The following is a 17,008-nucleotide window of genomic DNA, read 5'->3' as shown; positions in this document are numbered from 1 at the left end:
GACATCATTTCACCCATAAATACTTCAGAATGAATCTCTTAAACGTATAGACTTTAAAAAAAAAAAAAAAAACCACTATCACCCCTTAAAAAGTTAACCATAATTCCTTAATATTATCAAATATCTCATCAGAGTTCAAATTTCCCCCAATTGCTCATAAATGCTTCCTACAGTTCTCTAGTTTGGATTTGAATCAAATAGGTCAACACATTACATCTGCTTGATAGATGTCTAAATTTCTTGAAACCTAGAGAGTCCCCATCTTTTCTCTTCTTGTAATTTTTTGTTGTTGAAGAAGAAACTGGGTTATCTGTTCTGTAGTTTCCCAATCTGGATTTTGGTAATTGTATCCCCATGTGTCATTTCACGTGTTCCTCTGTTCCTTTTATTTCCGATAAACTAGTCATTGGATTCAGGGAGCTTGATTTCTTGGCAAAAATAATACCCCATTGAGGTTCACATGTGTGGAGGGAGGGTCTATCTCTTTGTGATCTGAAGATTGAGCAGCAGTTCAGGTGTTACCAGTCTGATACCTTTCTTATAAAGCTCCCCCATCATGTAAGAGCTGAAACTATAAAACTCTTACACAAAAGCATAGACTGGTATGGGCAGTGGGCAGAAGCCAGACCCTGCAGGGTCTATCTGGGCTGAAGTGGAGGCATGGGGGAACAGGCAGAGTGATATTTTGGAAAGATCACTCTGGATGTTGAAGGACAGACTGGAGAGGGAAGCCGGACTCAGAGGGCTGAGTGCTGTGGGATTCCATTTATAGGACTTTCTGGAGGGCGTGGAACCAACTGTAAGGACAGGCAGCAGACCTGGGGTTGGGGAGGAGGGAGAGGGTTGACGGGGTGGGGGGTGGGGGGTGCGTCACAGGGACCTGTTGGAGGTAAGGTAACAGAGCCATTGTGTGCCTTGGTGGTGGCAGATCGTGCGTTTCTCAGGACTCCTTATCTCGCCAGGTAGCCCAGGACTTGCCAAGGACATGGATGCTGTCTGACTCATCTCCAGTTCCCAGGCCCTGTTAGAGTGACCTCCATAGCTTTAGATCCTGTCAGGAAACCTCACCTGGATGACAGTTCCCTGTCCATTCATTCATTTAACAAGCAATCCTTGGGCACCCACTATGGGCCAGGCTCCATGCTGGGCACCGGAAGCTCTCAGATGACCAAGAGGACCTCAAGAAACATCCAGGCTTGGCCAGCATGTGGCCTCGATCCATCCGACACATTCTCAAGGCCTTGACTGGTGCCCACCTCTCCTCTCTACTCCACCTAACCGTGCCTTGCCAGACAGAGCTCACCCCTGTGAGTACCAAAAAATAATCTTTATTGTCACTAGTATAAAACAGAGATCAACTGGCCTCTCAGTCTGTACAAAGTGTGGAGTGTAAAGACCACCTGGGCTGCCCCCATTTCTCCCATAATGCCCGCCCCAGAGCAGCGCCATGAAGGGGAGGTGCCCACCCAAGTGCCTTCCCTTAAGGAGAAGTTAAGGGTGGACCGGGCGGGGAGCACTTTCGGCCTGAGGGAGGCCAGGAGCAGAGTAGGAAACCGGAGTGGGGGAGCCCCCAGCCATTCATGATGACCCTGGCCCCACTTTCTGCCCCCTGTTAGTCCACCCTAGGAGCGGAGGTGGGTGGGCAGCCCAGAGTGCGCTGAGACGCAGGCCTGCCTGTGTGGTGGTCAGAGGGCCACGCGGGTGCAGCAGTGGCGCAGCAAGCAGGGCAGGATGCCGCGGTTCAGCTGGTGGAACTCCACAAGCTGCAGCAGGTCGGTGAAGCGAGTCTGGCCCTCGTCCATACTGAAGTACAGGCGCCCCTCCTCCTCGCTCTGGGGTGTGGCCATAGTGGGTGGGAGGTCAGGGAGGGGCCCGGGACCGAATGAGCTCCCTCCTGGGCCAGGGCTGAGGTCCCCACAGCTTGAGCAGGAGGAAGAAAAGAGCGGGAGACCCGAGGCACACTGGGGGCCAGGGTGGGGAGGGGGCCTGGTGAGGAGGACGGGTTGCTGGGAGTCCTGCATCTCCACTGCAGCAGGAACCTGGGACTACTCACCGGCAGGATGAGGTAATGTTTGACTTTCTGCACATGGCACAGCGAGAGGACAAAGCCCTGTGGGTTCCGCTGACTCTCTCGGACGAGGAACACGCTGCCAGGAGACAGGGCAATATTACCCGAGGACACACGGCTGCCACCTTGACCCAGGTCTCTCTTGTCCCCGGCGCTGCTGCCCTGCCCAGCCCTGCCCCTTACCCGTCTACCAGGCCCTGCTGCCCGATGAGCCGCTGGCTCTCCTCGCGGGAAATGCGTCCGTGGAACCAGGGCTGGGTGCGGTGGATGGCTGGGGTGAGGGAAGGCGGAGGGGCGGTCACTCCAGGGCGGGGACCCTCATTCTAACCCCCCCCCCACCGTGAGGAATGCGCAGAGAAGCCATGGCAGTCCCCTCCCCTGGGGATGGCGGGCCCTCACCCACCTGCACTGAGGCTCGTGCCCGAGCTCGGGGTGGGCAGGCTGAGACGGTGGTTCGTCTTCTTCTGCAGAGCAGTGGGGGACACGGGGGGTCAGGGCGTGGCTGGGGTATTACCAGCCCCTGAAGAATACAGAGCCTCCTTCTGCAGCTGGGGGCCTCCCCTCTCCCCTCGCTTTCCTCTTCCCGCTCCATGGAAACCCACGTGGAGAGCAGGTCCCCAGTACAAACCCTCCAGGCCTGGGCCTCCTCCAGGGCGGCACTCAGAGCTTCCCGGGGGTTCTCGATGACACGCCCAGCGTGGCCAGAGAAGTCCATGGCCACCAGGGTGTTGTCTGAGACACTCCTCTGCAGATTGGACAGGATGGGGGGACGGGTCAAAACAGGACCCAAGTATCCTCGGCACGGGGCCTGGGTGCCTCCCCCATCTCCCCACACTAACACCACTGGGCACACTCACCAAGGGCGGGGAACCCACACAGGGTGGGCGCAGGTGGCGGCACAGGGCCTGCTGATAATTCTTATACAGCTGCACCCCATACTGGGGGGTGGAGAGAGAAAGAAGGCCGGAGGTCAAGCAGGTGCTGGGAGCTGGGCTGTGGGCCCCCCCCCACCCAGACCAGAGCTCCCCAAGAGCAGGGCTACATCTCTGCCCCTGGATAAGGGGCTTTCCTGAAGCCAGAGCTGAGACTCCAGCCTTGGACCAAGGATTCTGAGAGAGCAAGGTTGTGATGCCCCCTCATTCTGGAGACTTCCTGAGGGCAGAGCTATAACCCCTCCCTCACGCCAGGGATCCCCAGGGCTGGGCCAGCCCCCCAAGCCAGTGCCAGGACCTCACCTTGAAGAGGCGGAAGGCGGCTAACCAGCAGGTGCGGCTCTGTTCATCCTCACTGCAGAAGATGCGAAGCCCCTTGTGGCCATTTCGAAGCTTGTTTGGCTGCAGGGAGAGGAAACTGGCTGGTCCTATATCTGCCTTTAGGACCAGAGATCGTCTCCCATCTCCCATCTCCGTGGGGCAGGGCAGGGTGCAGGGAGAGGAGTCTGGGGGTCCCAGAGGGAGCTTAGAAGCCCCAGGTAGGATCCTGGTGCCTGAGCAGCTCCTGCTCTCTCCCAGACCAGGCCAGGCTCTTCACCTTGATACAGAAGCCAAAGTCCGTGGGCATCCCGTACAGCTTGCGGCCCTGGGTCACCACGTACACGTTGGACTCATTCACATCTGCTACATACTGCAGGTGCCTCGGATCCTGCACAGCACAAGTGAGCAAGACTTGGTAAAGGCAGACCCTATCCCCCATCACTGCCCCCCTAAGCCAGCTGGGGAGAATTCAGGCCCAGAGAGGAGCAGAGAAGTGCCCCAAGTCACACAGCACATAGAACTAGAGTCAGGACTTGAACTCAGTTCACCTGCCTCTCCCACTGATAACTCCTGAGGCAGGTAAGCTGGGAGGGAAAGAGGAGCAGCTGTGGGTCCCAGGGCCTAGAGGGTGAAAGGTCCAGGAGTTCCAACAGAGAAAGGGCAGCTCCTAGAAGGACCAGGGATGGGGTATCTGAGGGGCTGGGGCTGTCACCCTCAAGACCTCACCTTGGAGGTGCCCTTGGTGGAGTAATAGAGACCAGACCGGCGTAGGAAGCAGAAGAAGCGTTTCCAAAGCTTGCGTCCTGACCCCCGTAGCTGCAGGAAGCCTTGGATCTCTGGGAAGCTGCCTGCATTCAAGAAGTTCTGAGGCCGGAGGAGAGCAGGGTGAGAAGCCTAGAGGTGGCCACACACACACACACACACACACACACACGAGGCCTTCCCAGGACCTGCCTTTATGGCAGGAGGTGCTCCACATACATTTATTGTCTTCATTTAACAAAGAAACTGATGCTCAGGCGGAGAAAGTGACTTGTCACTTAGGGCTGCGTTGGGGCTTTCCACCCCAAAGAGGGAAGGCACAGGCTTAAGGGCCAAGAAGCACTGCGCATTCCTGCAGAGTCATGGATGTGCCGTGAAATGGGGGTGTCCCCTCACCTGGATGAGGTCTTCGTGGGATATGCCCGTGTGTGCGTCCAGACAGCTGGAGACCATCTTTTCTGGGAACAGGGAGTGCTGGGGGAGAAAGGAGCCAGGAGTCAGGGACTGAGGGTCCAGGGTGGGGATCAGGGTGTCCCGGCGCCCAGACCCCCCCACACACTCACTGGGGTGCTCTTGAACAGCTCGTACTTGGCAAAGTTTTTCCGGAAGAGAAAGCGGCTGTCTCCGCCGATGGGCCAGGCAGCCTGCACTTCCGCCACCGACTCGTGGTCCTCCAAGACCCGCTCTAGGGTCAAGGGCAAAGAGCAGGGGTCAGTGGAGACCAACGAGGCCTCCCGGCTGGGCCACCGGCCTAGCCCAAGGTGTGAAGCATTGACTCCCGGGCCAGGCAGCCCCCTGCACCCCAACTCACCCAGTGCTAGGTGGGGGTGGCACTCCACCAGCCCCCAGTTCTCGTCACTCAGGGCATGAGATCGCTGCACCAGCATCTCACACACGTAGCGAGCCGTGGCGCCCGCTGCCACCTCCACTGACCGGCAGGCCCCATCTTCGCTGTACACCTTTATGACCTGTGCCCCAGGAACGGCAGAAGACTCGGGGAAGAGCAAAGGATGGTTCTTTCCCGTCCCCCGTCTGCTCTACCCTCAGGGATCCCTGACCAAATCCCCCCACCTCCTCCGAGGCGGCACTATATCCACCCCTGTCCCATAGCACCCCACGTTCCCTGCCTTCTCTTTCCCAGGACAACTCACATGGGGGCAGCTGGTGTCTCGAGGGAGCAGCCCCCTTGCACTGGAGGGCCCCCCAAGAATGGGGGTCTGTGAAGGAGGACTGCAGAGCTCGGGGAAGGGGTTGGGGATGGAGGGTAGAGAGGTTGACCGCAGCTCCTCCTGTCGAAGAAGTTTCCTGGGCGGTGTGGGGGGAAAGAGGGGGGGAGTGAGGAGTTGACTGCAAGCTTCTGTGCGTTACCCCGGTGCTGACCACTGCCCCCCGGCCTCCCTCAGCTGTCACCCCATTTTACCTGCTGGTCGGAATGGGCAGAGGCTGGGACCTCTTCACCTCCCCAGACAGAAGAACATCGGGAGGCGGGGGAGTCCCAGGAGGGGTCCCAGGGGCCAGGTACAGGTCTTCTGAGGAGCCGCTGAGATGAGGTGGAGACAGACCCAGCTCCATGACATCTGAGGGAGAAGAGGGGGCTGACACAGCTGCTCTTGTGCCCCTGTCCTAGGGAGAGGGGCCAAGAGGACCCAGACCTCCCGACTTCACCCTGCTGTCAAGGTGACCCCGGAGTGTACACAGCACCTCCTTGCTCCCCCCTAACTGGCATTCCCTGGAGCCTTTGAGGAAGGGTAGATTGTGCCCATTTTACTAAAGGGGACACTGAGTTCCCGAGAAGGAAGCATGGTTGCCCCATCACAGGTGAGCCAGGGAGTGGAGCCCAGCATCTGGGCTCCAAGTCCAGTGCTCTTCCTTAGGCCCAGGGTGCCCGGGGCAGAGCTGTGAGGCCCCCACCACAAGCCAGGCAGCAGCAACAGACTCCACAACCAAAGATGGTCTGGGGCTCAGGGTCTCGGTGTCACCCTTTCTGAACGTGGGGCACTCACTCCTCTGGGCTCTGCCCCAGGTTTTTCCAGTGCTTTGTTGTCAGAGCCTGTTGTGGCAACGCCTGCCCAAGTGCTGAGTGATGCACAGAAGGGGAGAAGGAGGTGCGGAAGGACAGGAACCAGGAGGGCAGGAGGCGGGCTCAGCTGCTGTGGGAGGGAGAAAGCCAGCCTGGGGGCCCTGGCCCTAGCAGCCCCCAAACCTTGTGTGCCTTCCCCCAGCCCCTCCTCCTGCCTAACTTTCTTAAGGCCTCAATGCCGAGCTACTTCCTCTGAGAAGCCTTCCTGGATTTTCCACATTCCGACTGAAGGGCTCCCTCTCCGAACTGTGCTGGGGCCTCTGCGCCAATTACTGTGCACCTGTCTTATCCACCCACTGGTCTGAAGATGCCCGGCCACCCCAGGCAAGGCCAGGATCTTACCCATGTCTTATCACCCACAGGCACTACACAGGCATCCTGGACGAGTAAGGAGAGAAGAGATGGGGCAAAGAAGCCCACTAGCAGGTAGAGGCATTGCAGGTCCCTCCTCCACAGGAACCAAGACCCTTCTGGCTGGGCTGAGACCTGGGAGGACCTGGGAGGACTCACAGTTCAGGCCCCTGCTTGCTCTCCAGACACTGGGCCAGTGTTGTTAGGTGCCTAAGAAACCTGGGATTGACCTCCCCAGGATGAGGCAGGTCCCCAACCCTTAAGTGAGGGCATGAGGAGATTTTGGGGACAGGTGAGTCAGGGTGGGGTGGGACAGCACTGCCTGGGGCTCTCCATTCAACCTTGACTCATCTGCACAACTTCCTGGCTTAGGAGAAACACAAACAACCCTGCCTCTACCCACCCCCTCCACTCCCGCCCCCAACCTACTGGCCTGGGAGGAATGGGGGAGGGGCCAGGAACAGGATGGGGGAGGAGGAGTATGTGGGGGGGGGGCGCTGAGGCTCCTCTGACATCACCTCCTCCTCCCCACCCTTGGCCTAACTCCAACTCCTCCAGCACAGGTGGCACCTGCAATGGGCCCCAGTAGCCACCACCCAGCCCAGGAGCCCCCTCACCCAGGAGGGAAAGAAGAAAGGCCTGGCCTGGATTCAGAAGCCCATCTGGAGTGGAGCTGACCTCTCAGGGTTGCCCCTAGTGCACCCAAAGTAACCCAAAGAAACATGCAGCGCTCCTTCTCCTGTCTGGGGCCCAGCAGACTTTCATTCTGCTGCTGCTGCCCACACTTAGCACCCAGGACTCAGCTGGCCCATGGGGCTCATCCTCATCACCCCTGGGGGATGAGGGTCCTTCTAATTAATACACTCTCCTGGGTGTCCTGGCCAGACGTGTACTCAGGAGCAGGAGTAGAGAGTCAAGACACACAAGAGGACAGACACAGACAGGCAGACAGGGAAAGGTCAGGAGAGAGAGCCAGGGAGGGTCCTGCCAGGAAGGGGAAGACACCCCCACCATCGAACATCAAGAGACACCAGCACATCAACACTCCACTCGCACCCCTGTCTAACCTCTGGCAGACAGCCCTGGTGACTTCGTTCCGAGGAGGACTAGGGGAGGGGTTGCAGGAGCGACCTCCTCCAGGAAGCCAGAGACCAACAGTGGGGTGGTCTGGGACCCAGAGGACTGGGTCCTCCCCCATCCCAGAGGGAAGAGGAATCTGGGCAGCATTTGGAAGGGAAGAGGGTAGATTTAAGTCAGACTAAGAGTCTGGCCTCTGTGGGCAGGAAGGCTGACTCAAGATGGGTTTAGCCTTCAGATCCCTCCACCCTGCTCTCCAGACCCTTCTAAGGCAAGACAGGAATGGGGCAGTCGGGACCAAAGAGAAGAGGGAGCCGGAACGGGGTCCTAGCTGTCCCGCTTGGGCAGCCTCCACCCCCATCGCCAAGAGATCTGAAGCTTTCAAACTGGGGCCCTGGGAAGGTTATATTGAAGAAATCGACCCCCCAAATCAATCTGTCCCCTCATTACTGCGAATCCCAGCTGCTGCTTCCCCAGTAGCCTCTCGTGCCCTGGCGGCTCCGGCCCCACCCTCCTCCCCGTCCTCCAGGCCTTCAGCCTCCTTGTTTACTTCCTGAATCTTGCCCCACCTGGCTGGCCCCGAGGGCGGGTGGCAGGGCCCAGTGTATGAGGCTCGTAGAAAACAAGGCCACCTTCGGTACCTCCCAGGGTGGGGGGAGGGGCTGGAAGCGCCGGGAGGTGGCGGGAAGGCCCCGGCCTGGCCCAGGACCCCACGCCCCGCCCCCATCGGGTTTCAGTGTTGGGGGGAAAAGGCTTTACCCGTGGGGGAGCCCTTAGGGTGAGGGCCCAGGTGAGGAGGCGGGAAACCCCTAGATGACCCGGAGCTGCGGGGAGGGCCCCGGACCCTGAGGCCCCGCCCACTCCCTAACTAGGGAAAAAACGCCCAATGGGAGTCAGGGGGGCAGCTCTTTTAAAGTTTAATTTGGGAAGAATGCTAGAGTGTCTGCGGAGTTAATCATTAAAGGCTGCTAGCCTTCACGGGGGGCCTCCCCAGCAGGATATCAGGGGGAGAGGGGAGAGCAGAGTACAGGACAGGCAGACCAAGAGGGGGCATTGTTGAGGGGCAGTGGGTTGCAAGGCCTGACAATGGCGGGCAGGTGCATTCTCCATCCCCAACGCGCCAGAGAGACCCAGACTCGGACTGGGTCTTTCCTCAGCCTATTCAGACAGACGAGGCAGCCCTCCCCGCCCCGCACGCACACACACACTCTCCCCAGGCCCCACCGAGCTGCAGATCCCCCAGCATCTAGCCCTCCAGCCTGCCGAGACCACTTCTTTCTGAAGCCAGAAAAGACCACCCCCCGCCCCCCGGGCCTGCCCCACACCCACCTTCCCACCCGAGGGCAGGGCCCTGTGTTCCTGAGTCAGGATACAATCCAGAGAGACGGAGCTCTAGCAATTAAGAGAATCCCTCTCCTTTACTGCCCTCCAAATTGGAGGGTGCCCCGCTGCCCCCGCGGAGACGTCTGTCTTTAATAAAGACTTGGGGGGAACTCAAACTGGGGTCAAGTCAGACAGAGCAAGGGAGACCTGGGGCAGCTCCCTCGGTACTCGGACTCCTCTCCTAGCTCTCTTTCTGGGAGTGTGGGGAGGAGCTAGTTTCAGCGGGAAAGCCGCGTCTCCAGGGGGAGAGAATCTGGTATCTTGCTTCCCCGGCCCCATCAGCTGGTTCGTGAGTGTGTCTGGGGTAGGGGAGGTTAGGGAGGGGGAGATGCGGAGAAGGACGAAGGAATAGGCAGAACAGGAAATGAGAATAGGGAAACACCGGGGGTAGATGGTGAGGAGGGGGCGGGATGGGAGACTGGAGAAAAAGAGAAAGCGAGGCCGCTAGAGCAACATAGCAGGAGGCCGAATCTTTTTCCATATTGATCCTGCATCTGCCGGTGCTTCCCGCCCCCAAGATGAAGTGTCCGCTCTGGTCCTTACCTGGACCCTGGGTGTTGGTACACCTGGCTGGGGCCACCGGTTTAGGGAGGGAGACTCCAAGCCCTTAATTACCTGTCCCCCTCCTGTCCCCGCCCTTGGCCTGACATCACTGAGGGGGAAGGGGAGGGGGAGCCAGGCGGCTGCCCGTCCTGTCCACCTGGGCATCCGGCCAGCCAGCTCCTGGCCCTGAGACTGGCACAGCCTGGGGCCCTGGTGCGGCTGGCGGTGGGAGCAGGTTGTCGTCTGGGACCGATCTCGGTCCCCTTACCTGGAGGAGCCCCAGCAGGACACAGGGTTCGAAGTCCGGCTCTGTCTAGGAACATCAGATACCTGGACTTGATTTCAAATCCGCTCCCTCTTCCCTACAGGTGGTAGGAGGGTGTCCTGACTTTGGACGCAGAAGTGGGGCCAGGCTGAGCTTCTGTTGTCCAGGCTCCTGGCCCAAGGAAACAAATTATCCTGGGCAGGTGGGGGCGGGGCCTGAAGGAGGGGCAGGGGAGGAGGAAGCACAGGAGGAGGGGCGGGGACTCCCTGACACTCTATGCTGGCTGGGATTGTTTTTGTCCTTCTTAGCAGGTGCCAGGGGAGAGACAGTCGAACTGAACAGCCTCGAGAGTGAAGATCTAGGATCCTCAGGACCTGGGAGGGAGGGGCTGGGGCCTGGAAAGTCAGGGGAAATGTCCCTGCCCACTCTTCCCCATTCCCCTCCCCAAACCTGGTCTGTTCATTGGCCAATTTAGGGGGCCTGTCCGCTGCTCAGGGTCCTACCCCCCGGAGCAAAGGGCACTCTGTGAAAGAGGGAAGCCAGCCAGAGGGAGTCCAGCAACATAGCCTGTCCCTTGACCTCCAGCCACAGTCTGGCCACCCAGGCTGCACCCTGGCCCCTCAGAGGCACCCAGCATGTATCTTCCCTTCTAAGCAAAGTCCAGGGTCTCAGCGTCCCCTTCTAAAATCGAAGGGGTTAGGCAAGGTCTCATAGCGGGAGGAGTGATTTGGGGAAAGCTCTGGCCAGGTGCCAGGGGACCCCCTTAGCCCTCTCCTTCAGCACTAGGCAAACACAAGGGTGGAGAGAGGGCCTGGAAGGCTGAGATCAAAGGCAGCAGCCGCCTCCCAGCCCAACTGGGTGACAGTGGGTTAACCAACAATTCATAGGGGTGATAAGAGGTCTGCCCTGGGGGACCAAGAAGGAGTGGCTCCAGGCTCAACTTTCTCCAAACTGGGTTTTCCTTGGAAAAACCAGTACGAGTGGACTAAGCAAAGATGTGGGGGAGGGGGCACGGTCACCCGGGCCACTGGACAGCTTGTGCAAAACACAGTAGACAACCCACTCAATCATTCCTTCATCCACTCAACTAATATTTGTTAAGTACCTAGTATATGCCAACCCCATGCTTGGCACTGGGGATACAGTGAGCAACAAAACAGACCCCACCCTTATCTTCATGCAGCCCAATCAGGGAGACTGGTGTTAATCAAAGAATCACACAAATAATAAGAAATGACAGGAGAGGGCTTCCCTGGTGGCGCAGTCGTTAAGAATCCGCCTTCCAATGCAGGAGACACAGGTTTGAGCCCTGGTCCGGGAAGATCCCACATGCCATGGAGCAACTAAGCCCGTGCGCCACAACTACTGAGTCCGCGCTCTAGAGCCCACAAGCCACAACTACTGAGCCTGCGTGCCACAACTACTGAGCCTGTGCTCTAGAGCCCACGAGCCACAACTACTGAAGCCCGTGCGCATAGAGCCCGTGCTCCGCAACAAGAGAAACCACCGCAATGAGAAGCCCACGCATAGCAACAAAGAGTAGCCCCCGCTCGCTGCAACTAGAGAAAGCCCGTGTGCACCAACGAAGACCCAACGCAGCCAAAAATAAATTAATTAATTAACTTTAAAAAAAGAAAGAAATGACAGGAGACAACTATGCTGGGAGAATGGCTTACCCAGGGAGTTAGGGAAGACTTCTCTGTAGAAGTGACAATTGAGCAGAGGGGAAGTTGTCTGGGGCAGAGAGGAGATTTGGATTGGTGGATGGGAAGTGGCGGGGGTGGGGGGGTGCACCTTTCATGATGATGGAACAAGTGCCAAAGCCCTTGACTAAACAGGACAGACCATGCGGAGGCAGAGTGGAGTGGAGAAGGAAGGAGAGGAGGCCACACAGGTGCAGCTGAGCAGGTGTGGAAAGTGTGGAGAAAGACTTTGTACTCAGCTCTGTTTCTCAAAGCGTGGCCTGTGACCACGGCCTCCAAATCTCCCTAGGCTTGTATAAAAAAACAGATCCCTGGGCCCCTCCCCAACTACTGAATCTCGGTCTCTGAGGCCAAGACCCAGGAATGTGTGGTACTGACAAGCCCTCGGGTGGTTGTTCTGTAAACCGGGTTTAAGAGCCATCCATCCTGTCTGTCCAGACCAGCAGGAACTACGGGCAGAGGCCAGACCCTGTAGGGTCCATCTGGGCTGAAGTAGAGGCACAGGGGAGCAGGCAGATTTATATTTTGGAAAAATCACTCTGGATGTTGAAGGATAGGTTGGAGAGGGAAGCCAGACTCAGAGGGCTGAGGGCTATAGGATTCCATTTATATGACTTTCTGGAGGGGGCAGAATGCTATGGACAGAAAGCAGATCTGGAGTTGGGGAGGAGGGAGAGGGGTTGACAGCAGAGGAGCTTATGAGGAGGTAATGGAGATGTGTGTATCTCGGTCATGGTGGCGGATGTACAACAGGACTCACAGCACTGTACACTCAAGAGGATGTGTGTTACTGTGTATAAATGATACCTGAATTTTTTTTTTTTTAAAGATATGTCAACTTATTATTTACTTTTTATTTATTTATGACTGTGTTGGGTCTTCGTTTCTGTGCGAGGGCTTTCTCCAGTTGCGGCAAGCGGGGGCCACTCTTCATCGCGGTGCGCGGGCCTCTCATTATCGCGGCCTCTCTTGTTGCAGAGCACAGGCTCCAGACGCGCAGGCTCAGTAATTGTGGCTCACGGGCCCAGTTGCTCCGCGGCATGTGGGATCTTCCCAGACCAGGGCTCGAACCCGTGTCCCCTGCATTGGCAGGCAGACTCTCAACCACTGCGCCACCAGGGAAGCCCCGATACCTGAATTTCTTAAATAAAAAAAGAAACAACAACAAAAAAGAATAGATTTATAGATCAGTAGAACAGAATCAAGAGTCCAAGTAAAACCCCTTACATTTCTGGTCAATTGATTTTTTTTTTTCCTTAATATCAACTCTTTATTTATTTATTTATTTATTTATTTATTTATTTATTTATTTATTTTTGGCTGTGTTGGGTCTTAGTTGCGGCACGCATGCTCTTCCTTGCAGACCACGCTCTGGTCAATTGATTTTTTTTTTCCTTAATATCAACTCTTTCTTTCTTTCTTTCTATTTCTTTATTTATTTATTTTTGGCTGTGTTGGGTCTTAGTTGCGGCACGCATGCTCTTCCTTGCAGACCACGGGCTTCTCTCTAGTTGTGGCATGCAGGCTCAGTTGCCCTGCAGCATGTGGGATCTTAGTTCCCAGACCAGGGATCGAACCCAAGTCCCCTGGTTTGGAAGGTGGATTCTTAACCACGGGACCACCAGGGAAGTCCCTGGTCAATTGATTTTTGACAGAGGTGCCAATACAATTCAATGGGGAAAAGGATAGTCTTTTTGATAAATGGTTCTGGGACAACTGAATATCCACATGCCAAAAGATATATTTAGATCCTTCCTTTATATGATGTACAAATATTAACTCAAAATAGGCCATAGACCTAAATGTAAGAGCTAAAACTATAAAACTTCTAGAAGAAATTATGCGGGAAAATCTTCCTACGTAGGGTTAGGCAGAGATCTCAGATGCAACAGCAAAAGCACAGATGACAAAAGAAAAAATTGATAAATTATACTTTACCAAAATTTTTAAATTGTGCACTTCAAAAGACACCATTAAGAAAATTAAAAAAAAAAAAAAACTTGTGGAAGACTGGAGGAAAATAATTGCAAGTCGTATGTTTGATTAGGGACTTTGTATCCAGAATAGAGTTGACCCCTGAACAATACAGGGGTTAGGGGCACCGACGACCCCTGAGCAGTTGAAAATCTGAGTATAACTTTACAGCCAGCCCTCCCTATCCAGTTTCCATCTACAGATTCAATCAACCTTGGATCATGTAGTACTGTATTATGTACTTTTAAAAATCCACATATAAGTGTACCCATGCAGTTCAAACCTGTGTTGTTCAAGGGCCAACTGTATATAAAGAACTCTTAAAAATCAACACTAAACAGACAAACAACCCTATTAAAAATGAACAAAAGGGGACTTCCCTGGTGGTGCAGTGGTTAAGAATCCGCCTGCCAATGCAGGGGACACGGGTTTGAGCCCTCGTCCGGGAAGATCCCACTTGCCGCAGAGCAACTAAGCCAGTGCGCCACAACTACTGAGCCTGCACTCTAGAGCCCGCAAGCCACAACTACTGAAGCCTGCGCGCCTAGACCTCATGCTCCGCAAAAAGAGAAGCCAACGCACTGAGAAGTCCGCGCACGGCAATGAAGAGTTAAAAGAATGAAATTAGAACACTTCCTAACACCGTACACAAAAATAAACTCAAAATGGATTAAAAACCTAAATGTAAGGCCAAACACTATAAAACTCTTAGAGGAAAACATAGGCAGAACACTCTATGACATAAATCACAGCAAGATCCTTTTTGACCCACCTCCTAGAGAAACGGAAATAAAAACAAAAATAAACAAATGGGACCTAATGAAACTTAAAAGCTTTTGCACAGCAAAGGAAACCATAAACAAGACAAAAAGACAGCCCTCAGAATGGGAGGAAATATTTGCAAACAAAGCAACTGACAAAGGATTAATCTCCAAAATATACAAGGAGCTCATGCAGCTCAATATCAAAAAAACAAACAACCCAATTAAAAAATGGGCAGAAGACCTAAATAGACATTTCTCCAAAGAAGATATACAGATTGCCAACAAACACATGAAAGGATGTTCAACATCACTAATCATTAGAGAAATGCAAATCAAAACCACAGTGAGGTATCCCCTCACACCTGTCAGAATGGCCATCATCAAAAAATCTACAAACAATAAATGCTGGAGAGGGTGTGGAGAAAAGGGAACCCTCTTGCACTGTTGGTGGGAATGTAAATTAATACAGCCACTATGGAGAACAGTATGGAGGTTCCTTAAAAAACTAAAAATAGAACTGTCATATGACCCAGCAATTCCACTACTGGGCATATACCCTGAGAAAACCATAATTCAAAAAGAGACATGTGGACTTCCCTGGTGGTTAAGAATCCGCCTGCCAATGCAGGAGACACGGGTTCGAGCCCTGGTCAGGGAAGATCCCACGTGCCGCGGAGCAACTAAGCCCGTGTGCCACAACTACTGAGCCTGCACACCACAACTACTGAAGCCCACGCACCTAGAGCCCGTGCTCCACAACAGGAGAAGTCACAGCAATGAGAAGCCCACGCACCGCAACAAAGAGTAGCCCCCGCTCACCACAACTAGAGAAAGCCCGCGCGCAGCAACGAAGACGCAACGCAGCCAAAATAATTAATTAATTAATTAAAAATAAAATAAAATAAAATGCTATCAGCTAGTGAGAAATGGCAACTACTCCATACCATCACCCAACCCCAGGCCCTGGGTCCGCTTGCCCCACTTTCTCTTCCTTTTTTAAACTGGAAAGCGCTTTGCAGTCTAAGACATGTCATTAGATTAAATAAGACCGTGAAGTCCAGCGGACACTAGGTGCGGGGCAAGTCGGGCGCTGGGAACGCAGGCCAGGAAAGTTGGTCTGGACCCATCCTCCCAGCCCAGCTCTCCAGCTGGTGACAGTGTCAAAACAAAGCAGCAGCAGCCGCCTGAAGGGGGCGCCCGGATGTAACGCGCGGCCCCGCCCCGTCACGTGCCTGCGGCGTCGCGTCACACCCGGAAGCAGCTGCTGTGGGGAGCCGGCAGTAATGAGCGGGGAGACAGGGCCGGCGTCCGTAGCGCCCCCTCCCGGGGAGGTCGAACCGGGCAGTGGGGTCCGCATCGTGGTTGAGTACTGGTGAGGGGCTCCGGCCAGTGGGGGAATCCGGGCCGGAGGAGGGTGGGTCCACCGGAGGTACCGTCCCCGAAACCCAAGCGGACCTCAGGTATCTTCTCCCTAGTGAACCCTGCGGCTTCGAGGCGACCTACCTGGAGCTGGCGAGTGCCGTGAAGGAGCAGTATCCTGGCATCGAGATCGAGTCGCGCCTGGGGGGCACAGGTGAGGCCTCAGAACACCTGCTGAGTCAGTGTTCTAAATCCCAGCTCTACCACTTTCTAGCTCTGGCATTGGCTGTTTTATATAGTGTCCAGCAGTGTCTGGCACATAGTAAAATGTCCATGTAACTTGAGTGAGGGGGGGTTACAGATGAAGCCTGTTGGGAAAAACGGGTGAGACTGAAGTGTAGGGTTGGAGGGGAGGGAACCCTCTATTGAGTTACGAAGCCAAGTTCAAAGGAAGGACACACAGGTGATGCCTCCCTATGTTCCTTTGGCTTGACCCAGGGTTGGGAAGCGGATGGGGCCCGTGAAGGACATGAAGGAGGAGCCTGTGTTAAGTCTAAGGAGTGTGGAGGGCCTCCCCTGACTTTTGCCTGTTCTCAGCATACAGTTCATTCATCCGTTTATTTAATACCAGGGGCCTTTGAGATCGAAATCAATGGACAGCTGGTGTTCTCCAAGCTGGAGAATGGAGGCTTTCCTTATGAGAAAGATGTGAGTACTTGCAATGCTGGGAAGACCCCTGGTTCACCCTGCCCCTACAATGAACGCATCATCCCATTCCACATCTCTGCCCTCTAGCTCATTGAGGCCATCCGAAGAGCCAGTAACGGAGAACCCCTAGAAAAGATCACCAATAGCCGCCCTCCCTGCGTCATCCTGTGACTACACGTGATTCTGGGTTCCTGCTCTCTTCTGGGATCCAAGCCTTGGTCGCCCCTTTGGTTCTGCTGAGGGCTCCCTACTGCCTCTTTCACCGCACTTAGCTCCCCGTAGCTAAGAGACCCTGGCCTCCACTTTGCCCCTTTGGGTACCAGGAGGGTTCTGCGGTCTTAGGGGTGAAAGAGAAGACCCTCTCCATGGACATTTCTACGGCCACCTTATACCCCTTTCCCAGGATCAGTGCCCACAAAAACCTGCTCCCCTCTCCAGCTTAGCCATACCCGTCAGATGCTACCATAGTTCTAATTTATTTTCCACTAACCCCAGGCAATGTCAGCTATTGGCAATAAAGTGGCACTGCAAACACCAGTGCCCACTAGTGTGTGTTTTTATGTCCAGTTTGGGACTGTGGGAAGGGAGGAGAGGGAGACAGAGGCCAGCCCAACCTTTATACCACCAACGTGATCGTGCTGTCTGGGTGGGTTTTTTCTGGATAGCTACTTCTAATTCAACGATTTCCTTGCCAAGGCAAGGAAAATGAGTCACACAG

General features: G+C 55.1%; 2 protein-coding genes across 2 annotated transcripts; one reads left to right on the top strand and one right to left on the bottom strand.

The window, feature by feature from the left end:
- Positions 1-1,312: 1,312 nt before the first annotated feature.
- On the bottom strand, positions 1,313-10,103 carry GRB7 (growth factor receptor bound protein 7). The gene is given in 15 exon segments (XM_082442402.1): positions 1,313-2,038; positions 2,041-2,147; positions 2,252-2,339; positions 2,472-2,532; positions 2,697-2,813; positions 2,926-3,006; positions 3,304-3,402; positions 3,599-3,709; positions 4,048-4,185; positions 4,480-4,557; positions 4,647-4,768; positions 4,895-5,051; positions 5,235-5,388; positions 5,504-5,660; positions 9,786-10,103. Coding segments are annotated over 15 exon segments (1,878 nt in total). The 5' UTR covers positions 9,841-10,103; the 3' UTR covers positions 1,313-1,685.
- A 5,335-nt stretch (positions 10,104-15,438) lies between these two features.
- MIEN1 (migration and invasion enhancer 1) lies at positions 15,439-16,827 on the top strand. The gene is made up of 4 exons (XM_082442405.1): positions 15,439-15,595; positions 15,699-15,796; positions 16,214-16,290; positions 16,378-16,827. Exons 1-4 carry the CDS (start codon positions 15,507-15,509, stop codon positions 16,459-16,461), a joined length of 348 nt encoding a protein of 115 aa, XP_082298531.1. The 5' UTR covers positions 15,439-15,506; the 3' UTR covers positions 16,462-16,827.
- The last annotated feature ends 181 nt before the right edge of the window (positions 16,828-17,008 follow it).

Source organism: Balaenoptera physalus (genome assembly GCF_965194825.1).
Source record: "Balaenoptera physalus genome assembly, chromosome: 20".
NCBI lineage: Eukaryota > Metazoa > Chordata > Mammalia > Artiodactyla > Balaenopteridae > Balaenoptera > Balaenoptera physalus.
Note: the sequence above shows the minus strand (reverse complement) of the source record. Positions and strands in the feature narration are given on the sequence as shown.

Coding starts and splice junctions, on each gene's coding strand:
- MIEN1 (XM_082442405.1), top strand. CDS start 15,507: ATGAGCGGGGAGACAGGGCCGGCGTCCGTAGCGCCCCCTCCCGGGGAG. Junction 15,596..15,698: donor CGCATCGTGGTTGAGTACTG/GTGAGGGGCTCC, acceptor TCTTCTCCCTAG/TGAACCCTGCGGCTTCGAGG. Junction 16,291..16,377: donor GCTTTCCTTATGAGAAAGAT/GTGAGTACTTGC, acceptor TCTGCCCTCTAG/CTCATTGAGGCCATCCGAAG.